The 27781-nt window shown below is 42.5% G+C and overlaps 2 protein-coding genes across 2 annotated transcripts; both read right to left on the bottom strand.

The window, feature by feature from the left end:
- LOC117546254 (vacuolar protein 8-like) lies at nucleotides 1-26553 on the bottom strand. The gene is given in 16 exon segments (XM_034216415.1): nucleotides 1-923; nucleotides 2487-2612; nucleotides 2695-2841; nucleotides 2959-3064; nucleotides 3138-3268; nucleotides 4640-4774; nucleotides 12943-12994; nucleotides 13277-13485; nucleotides 16389-16508; nucleotides 16705-16824; nucleotides 19379-19498; nucleotides 19792-19911; nucleotides 21929-21952; nucleotides 21955-22066; nucleotides 22069-22181; nucleotides 26301-26553. Coding segments are annotated over 15 exon segments (1743 nt in total). The 5' UTR covers nucleotides 22129-22181; nucleotides 26301-26553; the 3' UTR covers nucleotides 1-762.
- LOC117546255 (nuclear factor 7, ovary-like) lies at nucleotides 23182-26415 on the bottom strand. The gene is made up of 2 exons (XM_034216416.1): nucleotides 25823-26415; nucleotides 23182-24640 (listed from the first exon to the last, which is right to left on the bottom strand). Exons 1-2 carry the CDS (start codon nucleotides 26264-26266, stop codon nucleotides 23654-23656), a joined length of 1431 nt encoding a protein of 476 aa, XP_034072307.1. The 5' UTR covers nucleotides 26267-26415; the 3' UTR covers nucleotides 23182-23653.
- Nucleotides 26554-27781: the final 1228 nt, after the last annotated feature.

Here is a 27781-nt window from a genome sequence, read left to right as displayed (position 1 = left end):
TTTAGCAATCGCAAAATGTCACGGCAGCTGATCGTCCGAAGCTTTTTTAATAAGCCCAGTAATGTGATGGTTTGGATAAACGAGGTGAAAAGAGGGATTGATGCGGTGGAGGATGAAGGACAAGCCAGTAAGACTCAAACTGACAGCGTTCAGCCAGCGGCAGAGGGGCAAGCAAGTGGCAAGGAGTTGAAGCGGGAGTACCGGGTTCAGTGGGAGCAAGAGTTTAAGTGGCTGAGGAGGGAAGATGGCAAAATGTTCTGCGACATCTGTAGAGAAGCTAAGATGAGTAACGGATTTGTCCGAGGGTGCACGGCGATGCAGAAATCAGCGTTCAGGCTACAGCAGGTCAATTGAGTTGTTCTTGTAAATGTTTTGTTCATATTCTGATTGTAATTGTCTCATTTCAAACGATGGCATTGTTCGTATTTGCCTGTTTAGGCACAATGGTGGCGGTGTTTTTAGCGGCCTCTGCCCCCTCTGCTGTCTGTCAGTGCAGGAACAAATAAATCATTCATGTTCGTGTTGACATGAAAAGTGACCACACGGTCGGTGTCTCTGTTCATCTTTTGTTTCTCCATGCCCTTAGAAGTTCTGTATGAATCATTAAAACATGAATGAATGAGCATTTGCTGCTCAGTACCCAAACATATTAAATATGTCTCATCTCATCATTAAAACATGAAAAATAAAATGACGGGTAATAATGGCTTATGACGGAAATGTTACGATCCTGTCCGTCAAAATGACGGACAACGAAAAAGTCTAACGCAACCACTGGTGTGGAGGCTGTAAAGGGTGAACAGGAGATGGAGCGAGAGGCTGGATCGTCTGCAGCAGCCGTCTGGTTTCCTCCGTCTGATCATGAACCGTCCGGAGCTGATCCTCCACCTCGCCGCCAGACAACAGAGAGGAGAAGTCTCCATCTGCAGGGAAACACAAGACTCAAACCTCCTGGATCTCAAGGCCTGGTAGTGATTCATTTGTTAAGATATCTACTATGATAAGATGGTGTGAATGGCTGCAGTACTTTGAGCTGCTTTTGGTGGATCTTGTCCCCACTACGGTTTAAAATGGATCAAGAAATGTTCACTAAATAATGAGGACGCTTTTAGAAAGGTTGTTTCGCACAGCAGACAATTTAAAAATGTAGGAGAAACACATTTACTTCGTCTAAAAAAGTAACAGAGAAAAGGGGAAAACCCTAGCCTACTGATTATTAAAGGTCCCATGTCGTGCTTTTCTGGTTAGTACCCGTCCTCTTGTGTTATGAAGGTTTTTCTGCATGTAACGCTCTGCAGAGTCACAAACCCCAAAGTACACCCTGTAGCGAGTAAAACTCTAACACAGAGAAGACCTGTCTGTGCTGCCCCAGAACGCCTCGCTGGAGATTTCTCTTTTTCCATTTGTTTCTTCCGGGAACCAAGTGACGTAACGACCCCTCCGTGGATTGGTCCAACTGGACCAATCCGCGGACTTCCTCACACACACCCTCAATCTTTTCTCAGCTGCAGCTCCGCCGATTTCTCCTCCCTGAGACGGCGGGACGCGGCGAGGGCTGTGAGTCGGTGTAGGGTTAGGGTAATGTTGTGAATCGAGTGGCCTGTGCTCGTCGTCCATAACATACGCCTGCCCATACCATAACCCCACCACCACCACGGGCCACTCGATTCACAACATTACCCTAACCCTACCCCTCACACCAGATACTGACTGGTTTTCGGACCCCCCCAGACCCCCCCAATAAAGCAAAAGTGCACGTTTCAGAGTGGCCTTTTATGTGGCCAGCCTAAGGCACACCTGTGCAATAATCATGCTGTCTAATCAGCATCTTGATATGCCACACCTGTGAGGTGGGATGGATTATCTCGGCAAAGGAGAAGTGCTCACTATCACAGATTCTTTCAGATTTGAGAACAATATTAGAGAGAAATGGTTATTTTGTGTTTATAGAACATGTTTTAGATCTTTGAGTTCATCTCATGAGAAATGGGAGCAAAAACAAAAGTGTTGCGTTTATATTTTTGTTCAGTGTACTTTACAGAGACGCTGGATGAGAAACAATGTGAGTTTAAATCTATTCTAGTAGACCTCAACAATGGAATTATGATCAGTAGAAATGGCCATGACCTGGGAGCTTTAACGGTTTACCAAAAAGGCCAAAACAAGACCGAAGTAGGAAAAGGGAATACAATAACAAAGAGAGATGCAAAATGTCTGCCAAAGCGTAAAGCAACCAAAAAGAGACCGGATATAACATAAAGACACAAAGTCTAATAGGAGATGCAAAATGACCAAAAAGAAATGCAAAACGACTAAAAAGGGAGAAAACAATGAAAGAGAAATTGACCAGAAAAGGATGCAGAGTGTCTACAGTGCAAACCATCCAGAAGGAGCCAGGATTAGAACACAGTAAAACACATGAGTCCAAAAGAGTCCAAAAGAACTTCAACACAAAGTGACGCCCGAGGGTTAGAACGAATACAAACCTGTCTTGAGGTTGGATATCGTCACTAAGCCAAGCTGCTGGAACTTTAAATCTTTATTTTGGAGAAGCACCGACAGGTACTCCAACATGGCGACGTAGTGAGGCTTCAGCAGCTGGAGCGTCTCTCCTGGATGAAGAGTATGAAGACACCGTTTCATAAACCAATCTGTTTACTTCTATCAGGTCGTCATACTTTCACAGAACATTACCTGTCATTTCCAGTCTGCCGATGACGGCCGCACTGTTGTACGATAACTGAGGGTTTTGTGATCGTCCCGATAACTTCACAAGTCTGGAAACGTGCTCTGATGTTATCATGACCGACAACTCAGACTGAAGTGGATCTGAAGAAGAAAGTGAAGGATTATGGCTGATTACAAAACAGATAAAGGATGTCTTTGGGTTTGATCCCACATAGAAAGAGCTAAACAGACCAATACTAGTTTGAGTCCAGGTCCCTCACGTTGTGTCATGAGGTTTTTGCAAGCATGACGTCAGATGTATTAAAGTGTCATCAGTCAGAGACGGAGACAGAAGAGCGCCGAGGAGTCCTGACAAACAGCGAGCCTCCATCACAGCCTGGATAACAAAGACGGATTATACTCAGGCGCGTTGTGTCTTTTTACTGCAGGCGTTAAATCAGGAGTTTTACCTGCTGACCCTCGCTGCAGCTGCTCAGGTCAGTGATGATCCTGCAGCTGTGTGTGATGATGACGGAGCTGCATGTGGGATGAAGAAGCAGCTGACCCACTTCCTCCAGCAGACCCTCGCTCACCAGGACGGCCTGCAAACAAACCAGGGAGATATTATCAAACCTGGGATCAAAACAGAGCAGCAAATGGTTTTGATTGGACATCGACTGATTACTAGTTCAAGGTCATGAAAAAGGAAGGAATGTCCGGCAAAGAAATATCCTTGTTCTTTGGAATGACCTCTGCTTGAAGCTATTGCTCACATTTCTTGTTGGTAAGTCACTAAGGGACACAAGTCATTAGGAAAACCACATGTCTGGATGCAGAACAGACACTCCGACTACAGCGACTGAAACAAGGCACCAGACAACACAAATGATAGGAAACACAAATGTCTACAAAAAGATTCAGAATGGCCGAAAAAATATGCAAAAACTAGATCAAAGAACAAACGATAGAGAATATGATTCTAAGAGGACGATGTTCTACAAAGATATGCAACATTTAAAAAGTCCAAGAGAAACAAAACGACTGCAAAGAGATGCAGAACCACCGAAATGAGACAACGAGAAGTCACAAAGAGGCGACACATGTCTACTAACACAACCAAAAAAGACGAAGTCTAAAAAGAGACAGAATGACCAAAAAGAGAGAAACAACAGAAAAGACAGAATATGACAAACAAGAGACACTAAACCGCCACAAGGGGTCGCCAAACATCGACAAAGACATCGTATAAACGTGTTGAATCTGTGGCTCTTGTTAGGTAGGAGGCGTTCACGTCTGAAGCCCATCGTGTGGTTATTAACCCATGTGTAGAGGCCAAGCCACGCTTTCAGCCTCTGAGGATCCGCTATGTTGCGCAATTGACACAAAGTTTCCAGTTCGATACAGTCGTTGCATTTCCTTTCACTGCTTTCCATTTCACTTGCTTCGTTCTCTCATTCACCAGACACGATATTACGGTTCACACAATACCTTTTCCATGTTTGTAATCCCGTGTGTGTGTGTGTTCTCCGTTGTGTGTGTGTGTGTTCTCCTGTGTGTGGTGTGTGTGTGTTTCTGTGTGTGTGTGTTCTCCGTGTGTGTGTGTGTGTGTGTGTGTGTGTGTTCTCCTGTGTGTGTTCTCCGTTGTGGTGTGTGTTTGTTTCTCCGTGTGTGTGTGTTCTCGTGTGTGTGTTCTCCGTGTGTGTGTTCCGTTGTGTGTGTGTGTGTGTGTTCTCCGTGTGTGTGTGTGTGTGTTTCTCCGTGTGTGTGTGTGTGTGTGTGTTCTCTGTGTGTGTGTGTTGTGTGTGTGTTCTCCGTGTGTGTGTTCTCCGTGTGTGTGTGTGTGTGTGTGTGTTCTTGTGTGTGTGTGTGTGTGTGTGTGTTCTCCGTGTGTGTGTTCTCCGTGTGTGTGTGTGTGTGTGTGTTCTCTGTGTGTGTGTGTGTGTGTGTGTGTGTTCTCCGTGTGTGTGTGTGTGTGTTCTCCGTGTGTGTGAAGTCAGCGCAGAGAGCAGTGTGACGGCCGACTCTCTCCACTCAGCAGAGGATGTCTTCAGCAGGGACTGCAGAGGCAACACACAGTCCAGCTCCATCAGCTGCTCCTGGATCAGATCTACACACAACAACACACAGTCCAGCTCCATCAGCTGCTCCTGGATCAGATCTACACACAACAACACACAGTCCAGCTCCATCAGCTGCTCCTGGATCAGATCTACACCCAACAACACACAGTCCAGCTCCATCAGCTGCTCCTGGATCAGATCTACACCCAACAACACACAGTCCAGCTCCATCAGCTGCTCCTGGATCAGATCTACATCCAACAACACACAGTCCAGCTCCATCAGCTGCTCCTGGATCAGATCTACACCCAACAACACACAGTCCAGCTCCATCAGCTGCTCCTGGATCAGATCTACACACAACAACACACAGTCTGGATCCATCAGCTGCTCCTGGATCAGATCTACACACAACAACACACAGTCCAGCTCCATCAGCTGCTCCTGGATCAGATCTACACACAACAACACAAAGTCCAGCTCCATCAGCTGCTCCTGGATCAGATCTACACACAACAACACAAAGTCCAGCTCCATCAGCTGCTCCTGGATCAGATCTACGCACAACAACACACAGTCTGGATCCATCAGCTGCTCCTGGATCAGATCTACACACAACAACACACTCTGGATCCATCAGCTGCTCCTGGATCAGATCTACACACAACAACACACAGTCCAGCTCCATCTGCTCCTGGATCAGATCTACACACAACAACACACAGTCTGGATCCATCAGCTGCTCCTGGATCAGATCTACACACAACAACACACAGTCTGGATCCATCAGCTGCCCTGGATCAGATCTACGCACAACACCAGTCCGGCTCCATCAGCTGCTCCTGGATCAGATCTACACACAACAACACACAGTCCAGCTCCATCACATAGCCATCAAGCGAGCCTCCAAATGGGCGCCACATCACGGCTACGGCGTGCGGTGAAGACTCACAATTGGCTCAGATGTCTGGAGGGCTGCCTCGTTATCAGAGAGGAGTTGAGGGCTCTAACATTAACGGCCATCTGAAGTTTGGTGGTGTTTGGACCATTTACCATTGAGTTACGTCGACATCGTGCTTCATGGCGAGTTCGTCTTTCCGTGGCAATATGATGAGATGATCAGATTTGACGTAGAGCTGTTCAGGGCCGGAGCGTTAACTATCATGTGACGTTTGGACTATGTACTTTTCACTTGTGACAACATCGGGTTTATTGTTGTTTATTGTTTTGTTTAGTTTGTACTGTTTTCTGTTTTTATAATGATTATTGCGAGTTTGTGTTTCCATGGCAACACCATAAGTCTAAACCAAACTATTTCAGTGACATCACTTATGACACACTGAAGCGATGACATCATTGGCTTTGATGAATGTTCCGTCACAGAAGATCAAAGAGATCTGTGATGTCATGATGTCACAGAAGATCAAGGTGATATGTCACAGAGATCAAAGAGATCTGTGATGTGTCATGATGATGTCACAGAAGATCAAAGAGATCTGTGATGTCATGATGACTGTCACAGGAGTCTGAAGGAAGACTGCAAGGGCTGTGATGTGCATTCACTCCACACTCTCTCCCTCCAGAGCTGTAAGTGGTGACACGCATTCAGACCACCTTCGCAGACTTCTACACAGAACACTTCTTCCAAAGAGAAATATATTATTCTACCTACGCACAACACAAGTCTACAGACGGTGCCATGGATAGAAGAAGCACCAGAACAACAGGGGAAAACCCCAGGCCATTCGACCCATGGAGCTGAAGCGGATCGAGCTTACAGGCAGGTCCACTGCAGGAACGGCCAGATAAACGGCCCTGGAGGAGTATCGTGGGCATTCAGGACGGAGAGGACGACATTTTTGCCACAGTATGCGCAAACAAAAAGACAAGGTCAAACGTCTCGAGGAGCTCCTGAGCTACAGGGACTCAGGGCTCCACAAAGAGAACAAAAGGCTGGTTGACACCATCATGGAGCATGAGGCAGAAATCTCACGTCTGAATGGGAATATTGAAAATGCAGAATGCCAACACAAGAGGCAGCTGGACCAAATTGTGGCAAGGCATGAGGCAGAGAAAGGAAATGTCTCGGACGAGAAGGACCAGGCGACATCTGACAGCGAGAACAATGATGTTCCCCTGCAGTGTGACCCAGAGATCATCAAACTGAGGATGAGGAAAGGGGAGACCATGAAAGAGCTGATAAGAAAAGGGGAAGAACTCCTTGAGTGTGTGACCATCTTGGAGGATAGAAACAGCGGTCTGGAGGAGAAGATGGAAGCTGCAGAGCTTCAACACAAAGAGCAGCTGGAAGACACAGTGGCATGGTATGAGACACAGAAACAGAAGCTCTCAGACCAACACAACGAGGCCAACCTGGTGACTTTAAACCTGCTGCAGAGAAGAGAGGAACAACTCCTTCAATGCGAGGAAAATGTCACCAAGAGCCTGGCCGAAAAGGACTCTCACCTGGGAGAGTGAGAAGCAAGAGATGGTGATGAAGTTGAAAGAGGTGGAGAAGAAGAAAAATTACCAGGCCAGTAGAAACAAGACCTTGGAGACGGAATTCCTACAGATGGAGGCCCAGTTGAAAATGCAAGAGGAAGAGTTCTCTAAAGACCTGGCCGATAAGAGTCACACCTGGGAGACTGAGAAGCAACAGATGGAGACAACACTAAATGAGGTGACTCAGGAAAAGAACGACATGGCCAAGGTAACCCTGACCTTGGAGACTGAGTTCAAACAGGTGGAGGCTAAATTAAAGCAGGTGGAAAAGGAGAAAGATCGCCTGGCCGAGAATAACCTGGGCTGGGAGACGGACGTCAAACAGCTGAAAGAACAGATGAGAGAGCAGGAGGAGAAGTTCTCCAAAGACCTGGCTGAAAAACAGCTGAACTGGGAGCAGTTTGTCCAACGCAAGGAGACGGATGTCAAGCAGTTGGAAAACCAATTGGAAGAGCAGAAGAAGAAGCTCTCCAAAGACCTGGCCCAGAACCAGGAGAGCTGGGATACCAAGGTTCATTTGGTGGAGACCAAATTAAAGGAGGTAACTCAGAAGAAGGACAACCTGGCCCAGAAAACACCAGAGCATGGAGACCAAGCTTCATCTGACGGAGACACAACTGAAACAGGTGGAGGAGCAGAGGGACGACCTGGCTCTGAGAAGACTGAGCTGGGCAACGACTGAGAAAAAGATGGAGGAGGAAAAGAAACTTCTGGAAGACCTCTGTCTTCACATGAAGAATAAGAGCAGAGGTTTCTTCTCTCACAGAAGGGGGGAGACTGAGGATAGAGACGTTGTCTTGCAGAAAATGATAAGGAAGATGCAAGAGAAGGAGATGAGGAAGAAAACAAAATGTCTGCTTTGCGAAACAAATGTCCTATTTGTTCCGTATGTAGCAGTCCAATAAGGCGGACCATCTTGCGCTTGCAAACACCTCCTCAGAGAAGATGGAGAAGATGGAGGAAGCTTCTGGTGATTCAGCTCCAGCTGGACAACAGTAACTCCCTGCCTCCATTTCCCTCACCCCCTCCCTCCTTCACTTTTTGCTCAGATAGGGTTTTCTCCTGGAGCTCAGGTTTTCCAGAAATCCATATGAATAAGGATTAAAAAAAACACATCAACAATAAGTCCCTCCTCCATTTCCCTCACCTCCTTCCTCCTACCTCACCCCCTCCCTCCTTCACTTTTTGCTCAGATAGGGTTTTCTCCTGGAGCTCAGGTTTTCCAGAAATCCATATTAATAAGGATTAAAAAAACACATCAACAATAAGTCCTCCTCCATTTCCCTCACCTCACTCCACCCTCCAAAGCGTCTTTGAATTCAAGAAAAGCGCTATATAATGTAATGTATTGTTGGATCTTCCCCCCGCATACAGTGTTCCTGAAGTGCAAGTCGAAACAACATTTCAGAAAACACTACAGCATTTCACATTTTACAGAACGGGTATTCCTTTAAGGAGAACACTTGTTGTTTTGTGATTGGACAGAGCCAGCCAGAGAAGCACTGCTGTGATTGGCTGTTTTTGCTGCCAGTTAAGAAATGACGCTTCGTGATTGGTCAGCACCCGGCCGACAGCACCACGTACTTCCTGTTTGGTACTGGTCAGCTGTTTCTTCACGAATTGTAAACTGAGTTGGAAAGAATGGAAGAAGAGATGAACGAAGGATATACATACGATGTTATCCTCGACATGCTGTCAACCCATCACGACATCTACATGTCCCTTAGAACCAGGGTGTAGTGCTTGTGACTACCCCATTTGCATCTTTGCCCGATTTGCATTGCGCAAGCGCGAGATGGTCCGCCATATTGGACAGCTACATACGGCAACCCAAATAGGACACTTGACAGTGGCGTTTGGCAAAGCAGAAAAAGATTACTAAAAAAACCTGACAACATTAATCTCAATGATATATATATAATTCCAAAGCTGGTAAAGACTTTTAAAATTTAGCAATAATTGTAATATAGGAAAACTACTGATCTAACAGAGATGTGTTCTTGAATCAACTTTTTTTTTTTTTAAATGGAAAATCTTTTATGTAATTGTATTTAATTTGAAATAAAATGTTAACATTCATAGTTAATGTAATTACATATAAATTATTAATGCCAAACATTTTTGCATACATTCACAGTAAATATTTCTTCAGTATGATAACTGTCTAACAGAAGATAAATCAATTTCTCACTTATTCTAGAATGTAATCAACCCAATAAAAGTATTTGTTAAATAATAGTGAAGTCACGTTGTAATAACAATAACTCCTCTCTCGTTCAGATTAATGTTGTCGGGTTTTGTTTTTTTAAATGTCTGCTTCGCGAAACAAATGTCCTATTTGGGTTGCCGTATGTAGCTGTCCCAATATGGTGAACCATCTTGCGCTTGCGCAATGCAAATCGGGCAGAGATGCAAATCAGGTAGTCACAGCTGCCGGAGCACCGCTTTTACCGGTTGTTAACATCTGGTTAGCTAGCTATGCTAACGTACATAAGCAGTTGTTTCTACAACAAGGTGGAGGAGAGTCCTCTCCTGTCAGACTGGAAGAGGTCTTATAACTACAGCTCAGTGAGCTAAAGGACTCTCTGAGTGTTTAGATAGATAACTTTAGTCTAAGCTATCTCAGTGGGTCTCAAACGGTTTGGTCACCATTTATGTAAACAAGTATTTCCAAAGCACACCTTTTTATTATCATTATAAAAAATAAGAGAATAAATAGGTATGAAATAATTCCAACTCATTCTATAGGACAGTAAAACTAAAATACAGTTTAAAAAGGGGAGTGATTAGTAAGATATGCTTAAAGAAAAAGTACTTCTGGTTACAGTACTGTTTCACATGGGTGTTGTGAGAGATGTATCCATAGATTTAGTCCCTAACTTTGCTCTCAAAGTGCACCAGATTGAATTTAACTTCAACTTTTAAAAAACCATCTTCCCGGGGGAGCATGCCCCCGGACCCCCCTAGAGGATGTGAGGTCCACCACCCACTAACAAAAGGGTCACATGGACAGGATTCTAAATACATTTGCACACTTTTGATATAGTAACCTATGTCCATATGTTGCTGTTTGTTGTTGGTGCGCTCCTGCAATTATAAAAATAGCACGACACCCCTGCTTAGAACCCTGAAAGCGCGGTTTAAAGAGTTAGGACTGAGGACACCTCACTGACTTTATTATTTGATCCTTTTATGTTTAAAGTGTGCTATATAAATCAAATGTATTATTATTATTATTACTGAGCTGTAGTTATAAGATCCTCTCAGTCTGACAGGAGAGGACTCTCCTCCATCTTGTTGTAGAAACAACTCCTTATGTACGTTGGCATAGCTAGCTAACCAGATGCTAACAACCGGAGCGGCGATCCGGCAGCACTACACCCCTGGTTCTAAGGGACATGTAGATGTCGTGATGGGTTGACAGCATGTCGAGGATAACCATCGTATGTATATCCTTCGTTCATCTCTTCTTCCTTCTTTCCAACTCAGTTTACAATTTGTGAAGAAACAGCTGAACAGTACCAAACAGGAAGTACGTGGTGCTGTCGGCCGGGTGCTGACCAATCACGAAGCATCATTTCTTGACTGGCAGCAAAAACAACCAATCACAGCAGTTCTTCTCTGGCTGGCTCTGTCCAATCACAAACAAGAAGTGTTCTCCTTAAGGAATACCCTTTCCGTAAAATGTGAAATGTTGAAGTGTTTTGTGAAATGTTGTTTTGACTTGCACTTCAGGGCCACCGTACCCCGCTTCCACTTTTGGGTTTTCTCCTGGAGCTCAGGTTCGCCCGCAACTCATTTTCCTGATACAATTAGGATTAGAAAGATTTGATTTAAAAATAAATAAAAATTCAAATCTATTTGTGTATGCGTGTGCCTCACTGTGTAAACATATACAGTATACATGATTTACTGTATCACATTTTGGTTACTAAAGTACTTATTCATTGTATGTTTAATCAACACTTTCATAAATAAAACAACCCATGGTATGAAATATAAAATTGTGTTTTTATATTTGTCTCACTGTACACATTCAATTCCATTATATATGTTTATATTTTTTAAATGTGTTCATACAAGCTGGTCAAATATTCTGGGACTGTAATACTCAGAATGTGTAGGTGAAGAGCGGAACATGTAATTGTATTGACTGAAACATGGTGCCACTCACCTCAATAGAGTCAAATAAAAACTGAAAATGTATATATGCCTTATATGATGTGCTTTTAATTCAACAACACAAACATTTAAAACCTCACTTAAATAGAAATGCGTAATTATTATCTGCAAAACTTTGGTAAAAAATCCTCGCTGTCAGGGTTCACTAACAAATAGTTTATTTATCTTGAGAAGTAGGAAGATTTCTAAACCATTAACGGACACAAGTGAATGAAAACTCACATTTAAAATCACCTAATTATGGTATGGATGGGGTTAGGTTAGGGTTAGTACAAAGTGTACAGTATATCTAAAAGAAGTCACTAAAGCTGTAAGAAAAAACGTAACTGAGTAAAAAGTAAATATTGACCTGTGAGATGAAGTGATTTAGAAAAGTATAAGATGAATAAGATGGAAAAACTTAAGTACTTTTATTTTCTACTTAAGTTGATCACTTAGGGAACACTGGAAAATATGATATTATAATATTATGATAATAGCCAAGGCTCTAGATTACAAAGTGTTTATAATACAGTACATTATTGTATGCTGTCACGGCTGTGGGATTACATACGGTGGGTTTTAAAGGGGACGTTAAGTCTCTGAGTGCCTCTATTATGGCTACACAGTTTATCAAAGACAATTATGACTGTTTCTGATCTCCATAAACTCTTTGGGGGACATGCCATTCATGTACAGAGCTTGGACTTCATCATGATTGACACCAAACGTAAAGACTGTCGACACCATTGGTGTCACAGCAATATCGTGTTTCGGCCCCCTCAGATTTGGAGATGAGCTGTTCGGGGCCGAAGCATGAACCATCATGTGACGTTTGGGCCGTTTGGAGCCTGTCAGCTGGCGCTAGGAGATATCACCTTCCATGGAAAGGGATCACATAAGCCATGAGGCGAGAGTCAAAATGGGCGCCACTAACTTTTCATCTGCCAGGTCTTGAGATGCTACTGTCAAGATTTGAAGACGATTGGATAAAATCCCTAGGAGGAGTTTGTTGTTAAAGTACGGTGCACTTTTCTGTCCCCAGATCAGAACCAAACATGGAGGAGTTCAGTTATTATGCTCCAAATATCTGAAACAAACTCCCCAGAAACCTGCAGGTCCGCTGCAACTCTGAGTACTTTTAAATCAAGATGCAGACTTTTCTTTTTGACGCTGCTTATATTGAACTATTCATATCTACACTGCACTGTAACTTGTATCCATGTATTAATATCTGTGTTATTCTATATTAGCTTGTTTTGTTTTTTTGGAGAGCGCTTTGAATTGCCTTGTGTTGAAAGTGCTTTATAAATAAACTTGCCTTGCTGGAAAAAACCCTCCACACAACAACCACACAGTCCACGCTAAATACACATATTATGGGACATTAAAAAAAGTACTTTAGTTAAAAAGTACTATCTTCAGTGGTAAAAATGTATTTATATTCATTTTCTCACATCTAGTATAGACACTTTTTGAGTTTGCATCTTCATGGTTACATGCACTTATTGTTATTTAAATGGATAAGGCATCAGCAAAGTGTAATGGGAACATATGTACCATTCTGTGAGAGTCTGAAGGCATCTGCACGCCTGCATCGACTTCTAAACAACAACAAAACACCATTTATAAAAATGTTTTGCAGTAGCAGGAATAACAGGCTTATAATATACTGCATATACATATGATAGTATATCATTTACAGATATACATAAGACTTGCCAATTGTAATCAGGAAGGAGGTGTATTTTGCGGTGCTTTACAGTCCGCTCATCGGACTCCATAGTCGGCCTTATTCACAGGCAGCAGCACCCTCCTGTACCGGATGTTCTCATGGCCCTGGTAACCTATAAGGGGGTGTATTTTGCGGTGCTTTACAACGTTACCTTTTGCACGGAGGAGGAGGCGAGCGTCAGCAGGGACTTCAACAGGAAGTGACTCCCGATGCTCAGCAGCTTCCGGTGGAGCTCCCGAGCAGAAGAGATGTTGCAGAGGGCGGAGCAGCTGTAGAACTGGACCTCTGAGTCTGAGCCCTGCAGCAGCAGAACCAGAACCGGGACCCCCCCCGCATCACCCAGCAGCCTCCTGGACCAATCTGGAGGAAGAGAGAGAGAGGAGCAACAACAGAAAAACACATCTGCTTTTGTTAAATCTGTGAGGATTAAAAGGTCACCTATTATGCAAAATCCTCTTCTTCATGTCTCTTCTTCAAACATGTGTCCCTCTTCTTCATGTCTCTTCTACATCAACATGTGTCCCTCTTCATGTCTTCTACATCAACATGTGTCCCCTCTTCTTCATGTCTCTCTACATCAACATGTGTCCCCTCTTCTTCATGTCTCATCTCATCAACATGTGTCCCCTCTTCTTCATGTCTCTTCTACATCAACATGTGTCCCTCTTCTTCATGTCTCTTCATCAACATGTGTCCCCTCTTCTTCATGTCTCTCTACATCAACATGTGTCCCCTCTTCTTCATGTCTCTTCTACATCAACATGTGTCCCCTCTTCTTCATGTCTCTTCTACATCAACATGTGTCCCCTCTTCTTCATGTCTCTTCTACATCAACATGTGTCCCTCTTCTTCATGTCTCTTCTACATCAACATGTGTCCCCTCTTCTTCATGTCTCTCTACATCAACATGTGTCCCCTCTTCTTCATGTCTCTTCTACATCAACATGTGTCCCCTCTTCTTCATGTCTCTCTCATCAACATGTGTCCCCTCTTCTTCATGTCTCTCTACATCAACATGTGTCCCCTCTTCTTCATGTCTCTTCTACATCAACATGTGTCCCCTCTTTCATGTCCTCTACATCAACATGTGTCCCTCTTCTTCATGTCTCTTCTACATCAACATGTGTCCCCTCTTCTTCATGTCTCTTCTACATCAACATGTGTCCCCTCTTCTTCATGTCTCTTCTACATCAACATGTGTCCCCTCTTCTTCATGTCTCTTCTACATCAACATGTGTCCCTCTTCTTCATGTCTCTTCTACATCAACATGTGTCCCCTCTTCTTCATGTCTCTCTACATCAACATGTGTCCCCTCTTCTTCATGTCTCTTCTACATCAACATGTGTCCCCTCTTCTTCATGTCTCTTCTACATCAACATGTGTCCTCTTCTTCATGTCTCTTCTCATCAACATGTGTCCCCTCTTCTTCATGTCTCTTCTACATCAACATGTGTCCCCTCTTCTTCATGTCTCTTCTACATCAACATGTGTCCCTCTTCTTCATGTCTCTTCTACATCAACATGTGTCCCCTCTTCTTCATGTCTCTTCTACATCAACATGTGTCCCCTCTTCTTCATGTCTCTTCTACATCAACATGTGTCTCCTCTTCTTCATGTCTCTTCTACATCAACATGTGTCCCTCTTCTTCATGTCTCTTCTACATCAACATGTGTCCCCTCTTCTTCATGTCTCTTCTCATCAACATGTGTCCCCTCTTCATGTCTCTTCTACATCAACATGTGCCCCTCTTCTTCATGTCTCTTCTACATCAACATGTGTCCCCTCTTCTTCATGTCTCTCTACATCAACATGTGTCCCCTCTTCTTCATGTCTCTTCTACATCAACATGTGTCCCTCTTCTCATGTCTCTTCTACATCAACATGTGTCCCCTCTTCTTCATGTCTCTTCTACATCAACATGTGTCCCCTCTTCTTCATGTCTCTTCTACATCAACATGTGTCCCCTCTTCTTCATGTCTCTTCTACATCAACATGTGTCCCTCTTCTTCATGTCTCTCTACATCAACATGTGCCCTCTTCTTCATGTCTCTTCTACATCAACATGTGTCCCCTCTTCTTCATGTCTCTTCTACATCAACATGTGTCCCCTCTTCTTCATGTCTCTTCTACATCAACATGTGTCCCCTCTTTGTCATGTCTCTTCTACATTAACATGTGTCCCCTCTTCTTCATGTCTCTTCTACATCAACATGTGTCCCCTCTTCTTCATGTCTCTTCTACATCAACATGTGTCCCTCTTCTTCATGTCTCTTCTACATCAACATGTGTCCCCTCTTCTTCATGTCTCTTCTACATCAACATGTGTCCCCTCTTCTTCATGTCTCTTCTACATCAACATGTGTCCCCTCTTCTTCATGTCTCCTCTACATCAACATGTGTCCCTCTTCTTCATGTCTTTCTACATCAACATGTGCCCTCTTCTTCATGTCTCTCTACATCAACATGTGTCCCCTCTTCTTCATGTCTCTTCTACATCAAACATGTGTCCCCTCTTCTTCATGTCTCCTCTACATCAACATGTGTCCCTCTTCTTCATGTCTCTTCTACATCAACATGTGTCCCTCTTCTTCATGTCTCTTCTACATCAACATGTGTCCCCTCTTCTTCATGTCTCTTCTACATCAACATGTGTCCCCTCTTCTTCATGTCTCTTCTACATCAACATGTGTCCCCTCTTCTTCATGTCTCTTCTACATCAACATGTGTCCCCTCTTCTTCATGTCTCTTCTACATCAACATGTGTCCCCTCTTCTTCATGTCTCTTCTACATCAACATGTGTCCCCTCTGTGGAAAGAGACTCTGAAAGTTTCAGGAACAAAGTTTCTCTCTCTTTTTGATCCATTTCTATAAAAACCTGTCTGAAAATGAGCTGATCAGATTTTGGCCACTTTGTGATGTCATAACGATGTTTGGTCTTGTGTAACCATTAGCCAATCACCACCAAGGTAAACCCCCCCCCCCCCCTTTATCACCTGAATCTCCTCTAGAGCTCCATTGAGTTCTTTGTAACCAAATGTCTCTCAGAGGGGCGTGGGGAGGGGCTCCTTATTTTCATCTGAAGTAACAGACAGAGAATCAGCACTTTTGAAACAGGGCTGAAACAGAGGGGATTATGGGTAATGCTACAATGATCTGTTTGGTGTTTCAGCCAATCAGAGACAGGCTCTGTATATATCTGAGACCTATAATATATTGATGAAAAACAGTATAATAGGGGACCTTTAAAGGAAGTGACCCACCTGAGTGTGTGAGGTGCAGCAGAGCCCAGGAGGCCACCTGCTGCTCTCGAGAGTCGTAGGATTTGGCTAAAGCCAGCAGAGGCTTCACTCCCTCCAACATTACAGCCTCTCTGTTCGACTCTGCACCAAAAAACATGTGAAACTTTCAAAAGTCAAAGTGAACTTTATTGTCAATCTTTCAGTTTGTGTGTACAGACAGAGAGATTGAAATACTGCTTCCCACAATAAAGATATCTGTACAAATATGTAACAGCCAGACACCGAGAGAATAATAATTATTAAACCATTTAAAGACCTTAAATCCTTCTGCACCCACCTGAGGAGGCGAGGAGGACGACGCAGGCGCAGGAGTGGCTCTGAGCGCTGGAGTCTCCGGACCGGATCAGATCCAGGAGCGGAACCAGCATCCCCATCTCAACCACAGAGGCTCTGCACACTGACACCAGAGTTAGTGCACGGTTATTATGACCCTATTCATCGGGTCGATTTAAGATGTGATTGTGGAAAACAATTAGATTTAAAACAGCAATATTAAAAACATGATTCCATGAGGGGGACATCTCTAAGATGTTGACCAATAACAACAGAGCCAGCCAGCTAACCAATCAGAGACAGACATGTCACGGTAGAGACACTACATACTGATATACACCTGAACATCAGCAGGAGAGGACTCTTTAAAGTAGAGACACTACATACTGATATACACCTGAACATCAGCAGGAGAGGACTCTTTAAAGTAGAGACACTACATACTGATATACACCTGAACATCAGCAGGAGAGGACTCTTTAAAGTAGAGACACTACATACTGATATACACCTGAACATCAGCAGGAGAGGACTCTTTAAAGTAGAGACACTACATACTGATATACACCTGAACATCAGCAGGAGAGGACTCTTTAAAGTAGAGACACTACATACTGATATACACCTGAACATCAGCAGGAGAGGACTCTTTAAAGTAGAGACACTACATACTGATATACACCTGAACATCAGCAGGAGAGGACTCTTTAAAGTAGAGACACTACATACTGATATACACCTGAACATAGCAGGAGAGGACTCTTTAAAGTAGAGACACTACATACTGATATACACCTGGACATCAGCAGGAGAGGACTCTTTAAAGTAGAGACGCTACTGATATACACCTGAACATCAGCAGGAGAGGACTCTTTAAAGTAGATACACTACATACTGATATACACCTGAACATCAGCAGGAGAGGACTCTTTAAAGTAGAGACACTACATACTGATATACACCTGAACATCAGCAGGAGAGGACTCTTTAAAGTAGAGACACTACATACTGATATACACCTGAACATCAGCAGGAGAGGACTCTTTAAAGTAGAGACACTACATACTGATATACACCTGAACATCAGCAGGAGAGGACTCTTTAAAGTAGAGACACTACATACTGATATACACCTGAACATCAGCAGGAGAGGACTTTAAAGTAGAGACACTACATACTGATATACACCTGAACATCAGCAGGAGAGGACTCTTTAAAGTAGAGACACTACATACTGATATACACCTGAACATCAGCAGGAGAGGACTCTTTAAAGTAGAGACACTACATACTGATATACACCTGAACATCAGCAGGAGAGGACTCTTTAAAGTAGAGACACTACATACTGATATACACCTGAACATCAGCAGGAGAGGACTCTTTAAAGTAGAGACACTACATACTGATATACACCTGAACATCAGCAGGAGAGGACTCTTTAAAGTAGAGACACTACATACTGATATACACCTGAACATCAGCAGGAGAGGACTCTTTAAAGTAGAGACACTACATACTGATATACACCTGAACATCAGCAGGAGAGGACTCTTTAAAGTAGAGACACTACATACTGATACACCTGAACATCAGCAGAGAGGACTCTTTAAAGTAGAGACACTACATACTGATATACACCTGAACATCAGCAGGAGAGGACTCTTTCAAGTAGAGACACTACATACTGATATACACCTGAACATCAGCAGGAGAGGACTCTTTAAAGTAGAGACACTACATATGATATACACCTGAACATCAGCAGGAGAGGACTCTTTAAAGTAGAGACACTACATACTGATATACACCTGAACATCAGCAGGAGAGGACTCTTTAAAGTAGAGACACTACATACTGATATACACCTGAACATCAGCAGGAGAGGACTCTTTAAAGTAGAGACACTACATACTGATATACACCTGAACATCAGCAGGAGAGGACTCTTTAAAGTAGAGACACATACTGATATACACCTGAACATCAGCAGGAGAGGACTCTTTAAAGTAGAGACACTACATACAGATATACACCTGAACATCAGCAGGATGGGACTCTTTAAAGTAGAGACACTACATACTGATATACACCTGAACATCTGCAGGAGAGGACTCTTTAAAGTAGAGATACTACATACTGATATACACCTGAACATCAGCAGGAGAGGACTCTTTAAAGTAGAGACACTACATACTGATATACACCTGAACATCAGCAGGAGAGGACTCTTTAAAGTAGAGACACTACATACTGATATACACCTGAACATCAGCAGGAGAGGACTCTTTAAAGTAGAGACACTACATACTGATATACACCTGAACATCAGCAGGAGAGGACTCTTAAAGTAGAGACACTACACACTGATATACACCTGAACATCAGCAGGAGAGGACTCTTTAAAGTAGAGACACTACATACTGATATACACCTGAACATCAGCAGAGAGGACTCTTTAAAGTAGAGACACTACATACTGATATACACCTGAACATCACAGGAGAGGACTCTTTAAAGTAGAGACACTACATACTGATATACACCTGAACATCAGCAGGAGAGGACTCTTTAAAGTAGAGACACTACATACTGATATACACCTGAACATCAGCAGGAGAGGACTCTTTCAAGTAGAGAGGACTTTTTAAAACACCTTGTGATTTCGTATCTCTCACCGTTGTTCTTCACTAACAGATTGACTAAAGACAGAGAGATGGTCTTCTGAACATCCAGGTCAGATGATAGCAGTAAGTTCATGACCGGCTCCAACAATGCGTCTGGGAGAGGAGAGTTCACTGAAACACACAGAGCAGGAAACACTGGTTATTGTGGGTGAAGAAGCAGCGCTTTGGGATAGTAGTGCTGTGAATAACGGCACTTAAGCCACACATGCAGAGAATTATCTGCCAACCCTAGAAAGAAAATTACAGTTGATCATTTGCATAATAACCGTGCTGTCCGTTAGAGCTTATCTCTACAGACGAGAGCAAACACACGTCTCATTACCTGCTCCACTTATCTGTAAACCATTGCTATAAAGAAGAAGATAGTGAAGCAACATACAAATCTGTTTGGATTCTTTACTCACAGTGATGACTGAGCTGTAGATAAAACATGGCCGCTGTCTTCTGCAGCTCAATGTCCTCTGAAGCTGAGAGTCGGCTCAGAGTCTGAAGACTTTCCTCTTCATGGAGCTGAAGTTCCTCATCTGTAGGAAGAGAGGAGGGACAAGTACTCAGATCTAGTACTTGAGTAAAAGTAGAAGTACTCAGATCTAGTACTTGAGTAAAAGTAGAAGTACTCAGATCTAGTACTTGAGTAAAAGTAGAAGTACTCAGATCTAGTACTTGAGTAAAAGTAGAAGTACTCAGATCTAGTACTTGAGTAAAAGTAGAAGTACTCAGATCTAGTACTTGAGTAAAAGTAGAAGTACTCAGATCTAGTACTTGAGTAAGTAAAAGTAGAAGTACTCAGATCTAGTACTTGAGTAAAAGTAGAAGTACTCAGATCTAGTACTTGAGTAAAAGTAGAAGTACTCAGATCTAGTACTTGAGTAAAAGTAGAAGTACTCAGATCTGGTACTTGAATAAAAGTAGAAGTACTCAGATCTAGTACTTGAGTAAAAGTAGAAGTACTCAGATCTAGTACTTGAGTAAAAGTAGAAGTACTCAGATCTAGTACTTGAGTAAAAGTAGAAGTACTCAGATCTAGTACTTGAGTAAAAGTAGAAGTACTCAGATCTAGTACTTGAGTAAAAGTAGAAGTACTCAGATCTGGTACTTGAATAAAAGTAGAAGTACTCAGATCTAGTACTTGAGTAAAAGTAGAAGTACTCAGATCTGGTACTTGATAAAAGTAGAAGTACTCAGATCTAGTACTTGAGTAAAAGTAGAAGTACTCAGATCTAGTACTTGAGTAAAAGTAGAAGTACTCAGATCTAGTACTTGAGTAAAAGTAGAAGTACTCAGATCTAGTACTTGAGTAAAAGTAGAAGTACTCAGATCTGGTACTTGAATAAAAGTAGAAGTACTCAGATCTAGTACTTGAGTAAAAGTAGAAGTACTCAGATCTGGTACTTGAGTAAAAGTAGAAGAACTCAGATCTTGAGTAAAAGTAGAAGTACTCAGATCTAGTACTTGAGTAAAAGTAGAAGTACTCAGATCTAGTACTTGAGTAAAAGTAGAAGTACTCAGATCTAGTACTTGAGTAAAAGTAGAAGTACTCAGATCTAGTACTTGAGTAAAAGTAGAAGTACTCAGATCTAGTACTTGAGTAAAAGTAGAAGTACTCAGATCTGGTACTTGAATAAAAGTAGAAGTACTCAGATCTAGTACTTGAGTAAAAGTAGAAGTACTCAGATCTGGTACTTGAGTAAAAGTAGAAGTACTCAGATCTTGAGTAAAAGTAGAAGTACTCAGATCTAGTACTTGAGTAAAAGTAGAAGTACTCAGATCTAGTACTTGAGTAAAAGTAGAAGTACTCAGATCTAGTACTTGAGTAAAAGTAGAAGTACTCAGATCTGGTACTTGAGTAAAAGTAGAAGTACTCAGATCTAGTACTTGAGTAAAAGTAGAAGTACTCAGATCTGGTACTTGAGTAAAAGTAGAAGTACTCAGATCTAGTACTTGAGTAAAAGTAGAAGTACTCAGATCTAGTACTTGAGTAAAAGTAGAAGTACTCAGATCTGGTACTTGAGTAAAAGTAGAAGAACTCAGATCTTGTTCTTGAGTAAAAGTAGAAGTACCAGAGTGTACTGTAGGGAATACTCGGTTACAGTAAAAGTCCTGCATTCAAAATGTTCCTCAACCAGAAAAGTATTATCATCAAAATATAGTGAAAGTAGCGACAGTAAAAGTAGTCATTGTGCAGATTGGTCCATTTCAGAATATTAGATATATTATTTGTGTTATAATGATTGATCATTAAAGTGTTATCAAAGCTGGATTTTAGTAATGTTCGATAGTGTTTTCTGACTTTTGTATATTTTTACATCTGTGCATTTCTACATAAATACCCCATAGATATAGATATATTTCTGTATATGTGTGTATTAGTGTGCAATGCCTGTTTCCATGCTATAACAAAGAAAACGTTCCCAAGATTTGGATTTTAAAAAGTATATCTGATCTAATATCAAGTATCTACAGTAAATGCTCTTGGGGACATTGCAGCACTAAAGGCGTGTTTGTCGTCCAGAAACAAAGACAATCCACAAGTGTTCTTACCGTTCAGAGAGAGAGACTCCTCTTCCTCCTCTTCCTCCTCAGGTAACTGCTCTCAGGTGAGACACTGAAGCACGTGCACTCACACAGCTCCCTGAAGATGGGTTTTCTTTTCCGCTCAAACTCTCTGCAGACTTTCCTTCAGATGGAAAGTTGAATTCTTCCAGAAGTCTGGAGCAATCCTCACAGAAACCCGAAGCCATGACCGTTTCTCCTGCAGAGAAGAAAGAAGGCACCTGTGCCGCGTGACGCAGAGCTGCAGGGAGACACGCCACTGTGACGTCAGGTCTCAAAATACATATATGAACAAATGAAAAACCAGATATTAAATATAAATAAAAAGAGTTCGTAGTGATGGGAATTACGGCTTTTTGAAAGGAGCCGGATCTTGGTTTTTTTAAAGGGGGCGGGGTTAATAGGTTTATCTGCGAAATAATCACCAGGATAATGATTGACTGTTTTGCCAGAAATCTAATTTTACTCACAGAACATGTATAACTTGCTTAATCTCTCATCCAGCCAAACTACTACTCAAGCAGCATGCGTTATGCCATCATCTATGGAAAATGTGCATTCAGGAAAGTTCCTTTAAAGCAGTGGCGGTTCTAGACCAATTTGACTGGGGGGGCCAGGCTGGGGCCAGTTATTTTCTGAGGGGGGCCCAATAAATGCAGGACGAAAAAGACAGTATGAAGTAATTGCGCATAAGAAAACAAAACAATACAGTTATTGGTATTTGTTTCATTACACATATTTATTTCAGATATTTATAGTTACAGTTTTTACGCTCTAATGCAGGGGTCTCCAACCTTTTTTAGGATGAGAGCTACTTTCAAAATATAAAACAAGTCGTGAGCTTGTCATCAATTGTCATCATTTATATTCTCTGTAATTTGTCACATGGCTATTTGACAGATGTACGTGAAGAAACAGAAATCAACCTCATAGACACATTTCTGAATTAAACTGTTGCTTATTTAAACACAAGATATCTACAAATACTACACTTACTTGTACAGCTATAATTACCTTTAGGTTCATTAGAAATGTATGTTAGGCCCAGGTCTAGGGGAACCTAGGCGCAGCAATAACATTTTTCTAAAACTTGCCTAACCAAAAGGAATAAAGTACAGGCTTCTCACCTACTCTTATCAGTAAACAAAAAGAACAGGTTCAAACAAAAAGAGGGTTTCTCACTCCTAAACAAAGCGTGTCCTCGAGACAGGTCAAATTAGCTTAGCAATGTACACAAAGGGTTCGGTAAACGGTCACTTTAATAACACAGGCAACAGACCAGCTCTTCTACTGACATAGAGTTGGGAGTAGGAGAGGTCGAGTGAAAGAGAAGTTAGAAGTTAAACTGATAACGTATACTGCTATAACGTGATGTTTGACTCGAAACGAGATCAAAGGAGAACTGACAGCTTTGATTCTTAGTTTGGTTGATGTCATGAAGTTTCAGCACGATATACAGACTTCTTACATTTCTTCAAGAATTCACACAAAACTTAATCAAACATTCTCATTTCATCCATTACAAAGAAAAACAGAAAATAAATTCATCCATTCAAAGATTCTTGGATTAAAAATGTGAACATTCATCGATCATGAAATGAGTCAAATGAAAACTATAAACACACTGTAATAAAGTTTGATGCAAAATAAACTCCAAAGAGATGTAGACGGAGAGTGAAGTCAGAATAAAGTCTGAACCAACACTCCTGAGCATCACAGAGGAATCTCACGTCGACAGATTTTGATATCAGCAGTTTTAGCATCACCAGCTTTTCCAATACTGAAATATGGGAAGAGTTTCTCAGTGAAAGTGTCTCTGAGAGTGCAGATGGGAGTCATGTGTTCAGGGTCGTAGAAGGACACCTCCCCCCTGTCATAGTCCAGCTGGACTCTGATCCTCTGGAGATTCTTCTCCACTCTGACAGTCTCACCATCACCATTAGAGTATCCTCCATCGCCATGTGCTAAACACCAGATTCCATCTTCTGGTGAGACACCTGGTATCTCTCCCTTCCTGTCAGCTGACTCTTTAGTCAAACCTATAATCCACTCAGGATGATCTCCCACCTCCACCTCCCAGCTGTGTTTCCCTGAGCTGAAGCCCTCAGAGCCCAGAACATTATGATACTGAGTGAATCTCTCTGGATTATCAGGAAGCTGCTGATCGTCGTCTCCACGTCTCACACTGGTCAGATCATCAGACAGATAGAGCCAGCTGCTTGCAGTGTTTGGGTCCAGAAGGACAGGACTGAAGTGGACCTGGTCCTTCATCTTCTCCCAGACTCTGAAGGACAGGTTGCCCAGGTGTTTGGCCACATCTGTCAGCGCTCCTGAGAGCAGCTGTGGGTCTGCCAGTGAGCTCTGGACTCTGGCTCTGCTCTGAGTGGCTTTATAACTGCTGAGGAAGGGCACGTTGAGTTTCTGCAGCTCTTCTTCAACAGCAGAGATACTGTGTGACAGAGAGGAGATGTGCTCCTGAATGCTCTTCATCTCTCTGCTGATAGTCTTCCCTTTCTGCTCCTCTTCCTCCCTCAGAGCTGCCAGTCTGGACTCCTCTTCCTCTTTCAGGAACTGATGGAGCTTGATGAACTCTGCTCTGATCTGCCTCTCTGTGGACAGCAGCTGCTTCTCGGACACTTGAATCACTTCCTTGTATGTTGTCTCCACTCCTTTGTATTTGTCCCTCTTGTCCTGCAGAGACTCTAATGGCGCGTTTCCACTGCAGCGGGTAGCCCCGTTTAAGCGTCCTTAACCGTCCTCAAACGGCCAGGCCGGTTTTTGGTGGCGTTTCCATATAGCCTAGTACCGGCCAGCGGGTACTTTTTCCCTCTTTTTCCGGCCTCATAAAATCGTGGTTCCCTCAGACCAGGGCCAGGGCTGAACTAGTGACGTCAACACTCTCGACTGCTGATTGGTCAGAGAGAATCGTCACAAGATTGCGCGAGTTCATCCCTAGCGTTGCATATATATCTAGAAGCAAGCTTGCAGCATATTTATACACAGCATTTTGTAAACAGAGGAGCTACAAAAATGGCTACTTCTAAGAAAAGCACACCGTGGTCGACCGAGGAGGTGACGACGTTCCTTCATCTCATTGGGGATGATCAAATCCAGCGGGAGCTCGACGGAACAACGAGAAATGTAAAAGTGTTCCAGGATGTCTCTGCACAGATGTCCGAACGCGGATTTTCGAGGACTTTCCTGCAGTGTAGGGAAAAACTGAAAAAGATAACAATAACAATAACAACACGAGTGGTGCGGGTCGCAAACAATGGAAGTGGTTCGATTTGTTGGACCAGATCTACGGCCATAGACCGGCCAATGTTGGGAGGGAGGGAGGCCTGGACTCTGCAACGGCTTTACTGGAGTCCCTGCAAGGTACGCTCACTTCTAACAAAGAAGTCTATTTTATCCTTACATTAATGTTCGACAACCCATGCTTTTATCGAGCCTCGAAGAGCTACATAGCTAGCTAATGCTTTTATGGAGCCCCGAAGAGCTACATAGCTAGCTAAAGGCAGATAGCCTTAGCTAGAGCTATTGTTTGCTAACACATATGTGCCATTGTTTACGTTCAGTTTTTCTTTTCTATAGTTGCTGTTGCTATTTAGTATTGTGCTGCAGTAGTTTGTGGAATTAACAAGTCATTTTGCTGTTCTAGATGATTACATTGGGACTAGTGAGGAGGAACATTCCCGAACAACGGGCGATGGCAGTGTTCCGTCCACATCGCTGATCGCCCCGCCTACACTGCGTTGCTAGCCCAGGTCCTAAACTGTAATGGAAATGCGCCACGGCCTGGGCCGGCCAGCGAGGCAGCCCGAGGCCAGAGCGAGGACGCTTAGGGACGCTTAAACGGGGCTACCCCGCTGCAGTGGAAACGCGCCATAAGTCAGATTTCAGCAGGTCCTTCAGCTCACTGACTGCTTGTTCTACAGGAACCACCTCGTGACTCTGGTGGAGAGAAAAGTCACAGACAGGACACACAGCTCTCTCTTCATCCATACAGAACAATCTAGGCTCTTCTTGATGTTTACTACACACCACCTCCACCTTCTTCTCTCCTTTCTCTGTCTCAGATGATCCAGCTTTCTGTCTCTCAGCAAAGGAGTCAGACAGTTCCTTCAGTGCAAAGTTCACCACAGGATCTTTGGAGGACTTTCTTTTACAAATGGGACAGTTTTTGTTCTTACTTTGTTCCCAGAATGTCTGCAGGCAGCTCGAACAGAAGCTGTGGTTACAGCCCAGAGACACAGGATCTCTGAAAGTCTCTGAACACACATGGCAGCTCAGGAAACTTTCAACAAGAGCGATTTTCTCAGCCATTTGGTATTAAAGTTATTTCTAGAGCAGGACTCACCAACTTACAGTCTCTCCACTTCTCCCCAAATATACTCCAAACGTGTCTCCGAGCAGAAATCTCGCACCCTGTAATGGCGTCTCAGCGCTGTTCAACAATGTCTAAATCCACTTTCGTTTTCTCTCACCTCCGTCACAGGGTGAATGATCAACATCAGGAAATGCTGCTATGTCATTTATTCACCAGCAGATGGAGTCAGGATGTCTTTCAGAGGGAAATGTCCTTTGGTATTCAGTTCAGGACGGTGACTTTGTCCAGGTATCTGTTGAAGAAAAACACATACAATTTAACACGTTTAAAAAACAACAACGTAGGATGAAAAGGAAAATGCTCATTTATAAAAGTTTGAAGTGGACAGTTTGTGTTCTTACTTTGTTCTCAGAATGTCTGCAGGCAGCTCGAACAGAAGCTGTGGTTGCAGCTCAGAGACACAAACAAAAACTCACTTCGTTATATCTTCATTCCAATGGAAGGAGAATCTGGCAGTGAGAAAAATATAGCACTTATTGAACATTAGAGCATTTAAACATGTCACAGTAAAAGCACAAAATCCAAATATGAACGTGAAATGAGAGAATATATATGTCCTTTTTAAAAACTACAATAAAGAGTCGAGCTTTTCAACAATTTAAGCTGAAATAATTCTAATAATATGATTAGTAAATTCAAATGGGCCTTGTGCTTTCTCCTTCCTTCACGGCCTACAGTTGTGTGGATTTAGAGGACATCATAATGAAGTCACATGATCTATCTGCTTATCCATCAACTTTCTCACTGAAGGTCAACAAAACAAGATTCTTACCTGCTGTAAAGTTTCTCTTATTCTGCATTAAAAACCGTAAAACTATTTATTAAATACACTTTAAATATACAAGAGTTTATTTACCATCAGTCTTCATATACTACCCAACATGACACATGATGTACAGTGGAGGAAGTACTGCACTTAAGTACACATTTGAAGGATTGAGGTATTTACCTGTTATGTATTGTTTTTTTTACTACAGTGCATCTTATATGACTGCTTTCATTCATTTGAGATGCATATGTCATATTTATGATCAGTGTATAAAATATAAATGTGTATTGATGATTTGAATGTAAACACTTTAGATAGTACTTTTATTTTTTATATTTAAGTTCTATTTCTTGCTTAAACGTCGGCATTTTTACTCTGCACACATGACATTTGTTTGTAACAGTAATTTTTGATTGTGCTGCTTTGTTAATAGTTCTATCGCTCGAAGTGGAGTCGAAAGAGATGAGTTTTCAGTCTGCGCCGGAAGGGTGTAAGCTATCTGCTGTCCTGATGTCAATGGGGAGCTCATTCCACCATTTAGGAGCCAGGATAGAAAACCCACGTTTTTGCTGTAATAAAAATGCAATAACGTGCTTTAACCACTAGGTGTCCCTTTCTATCAGCTGTGCACCGTTATGGTGTAAAATATAGCCTATCTACCAATTGGATCAAATATAAAAGT

This window comes from Gymnodraco acuticeps, unplaced genomic scaffold (assembly GCF_902827175.1).
Source record: "Gymnodraco acuticeps unplaced genomic scaffold, fGymAcu1.1, whole genome shotgun sequence".
NCBI classification, from domain to species: Eukaryota; Metazoa; Chordata; class Actinopteri; order Perciformes; family Bathydraconidae; genus Gymnodraco; species Gymnodraco acuticeps.
This window is presented reverse-complemented; position numbering and strand designations above follow the sequence as displayed.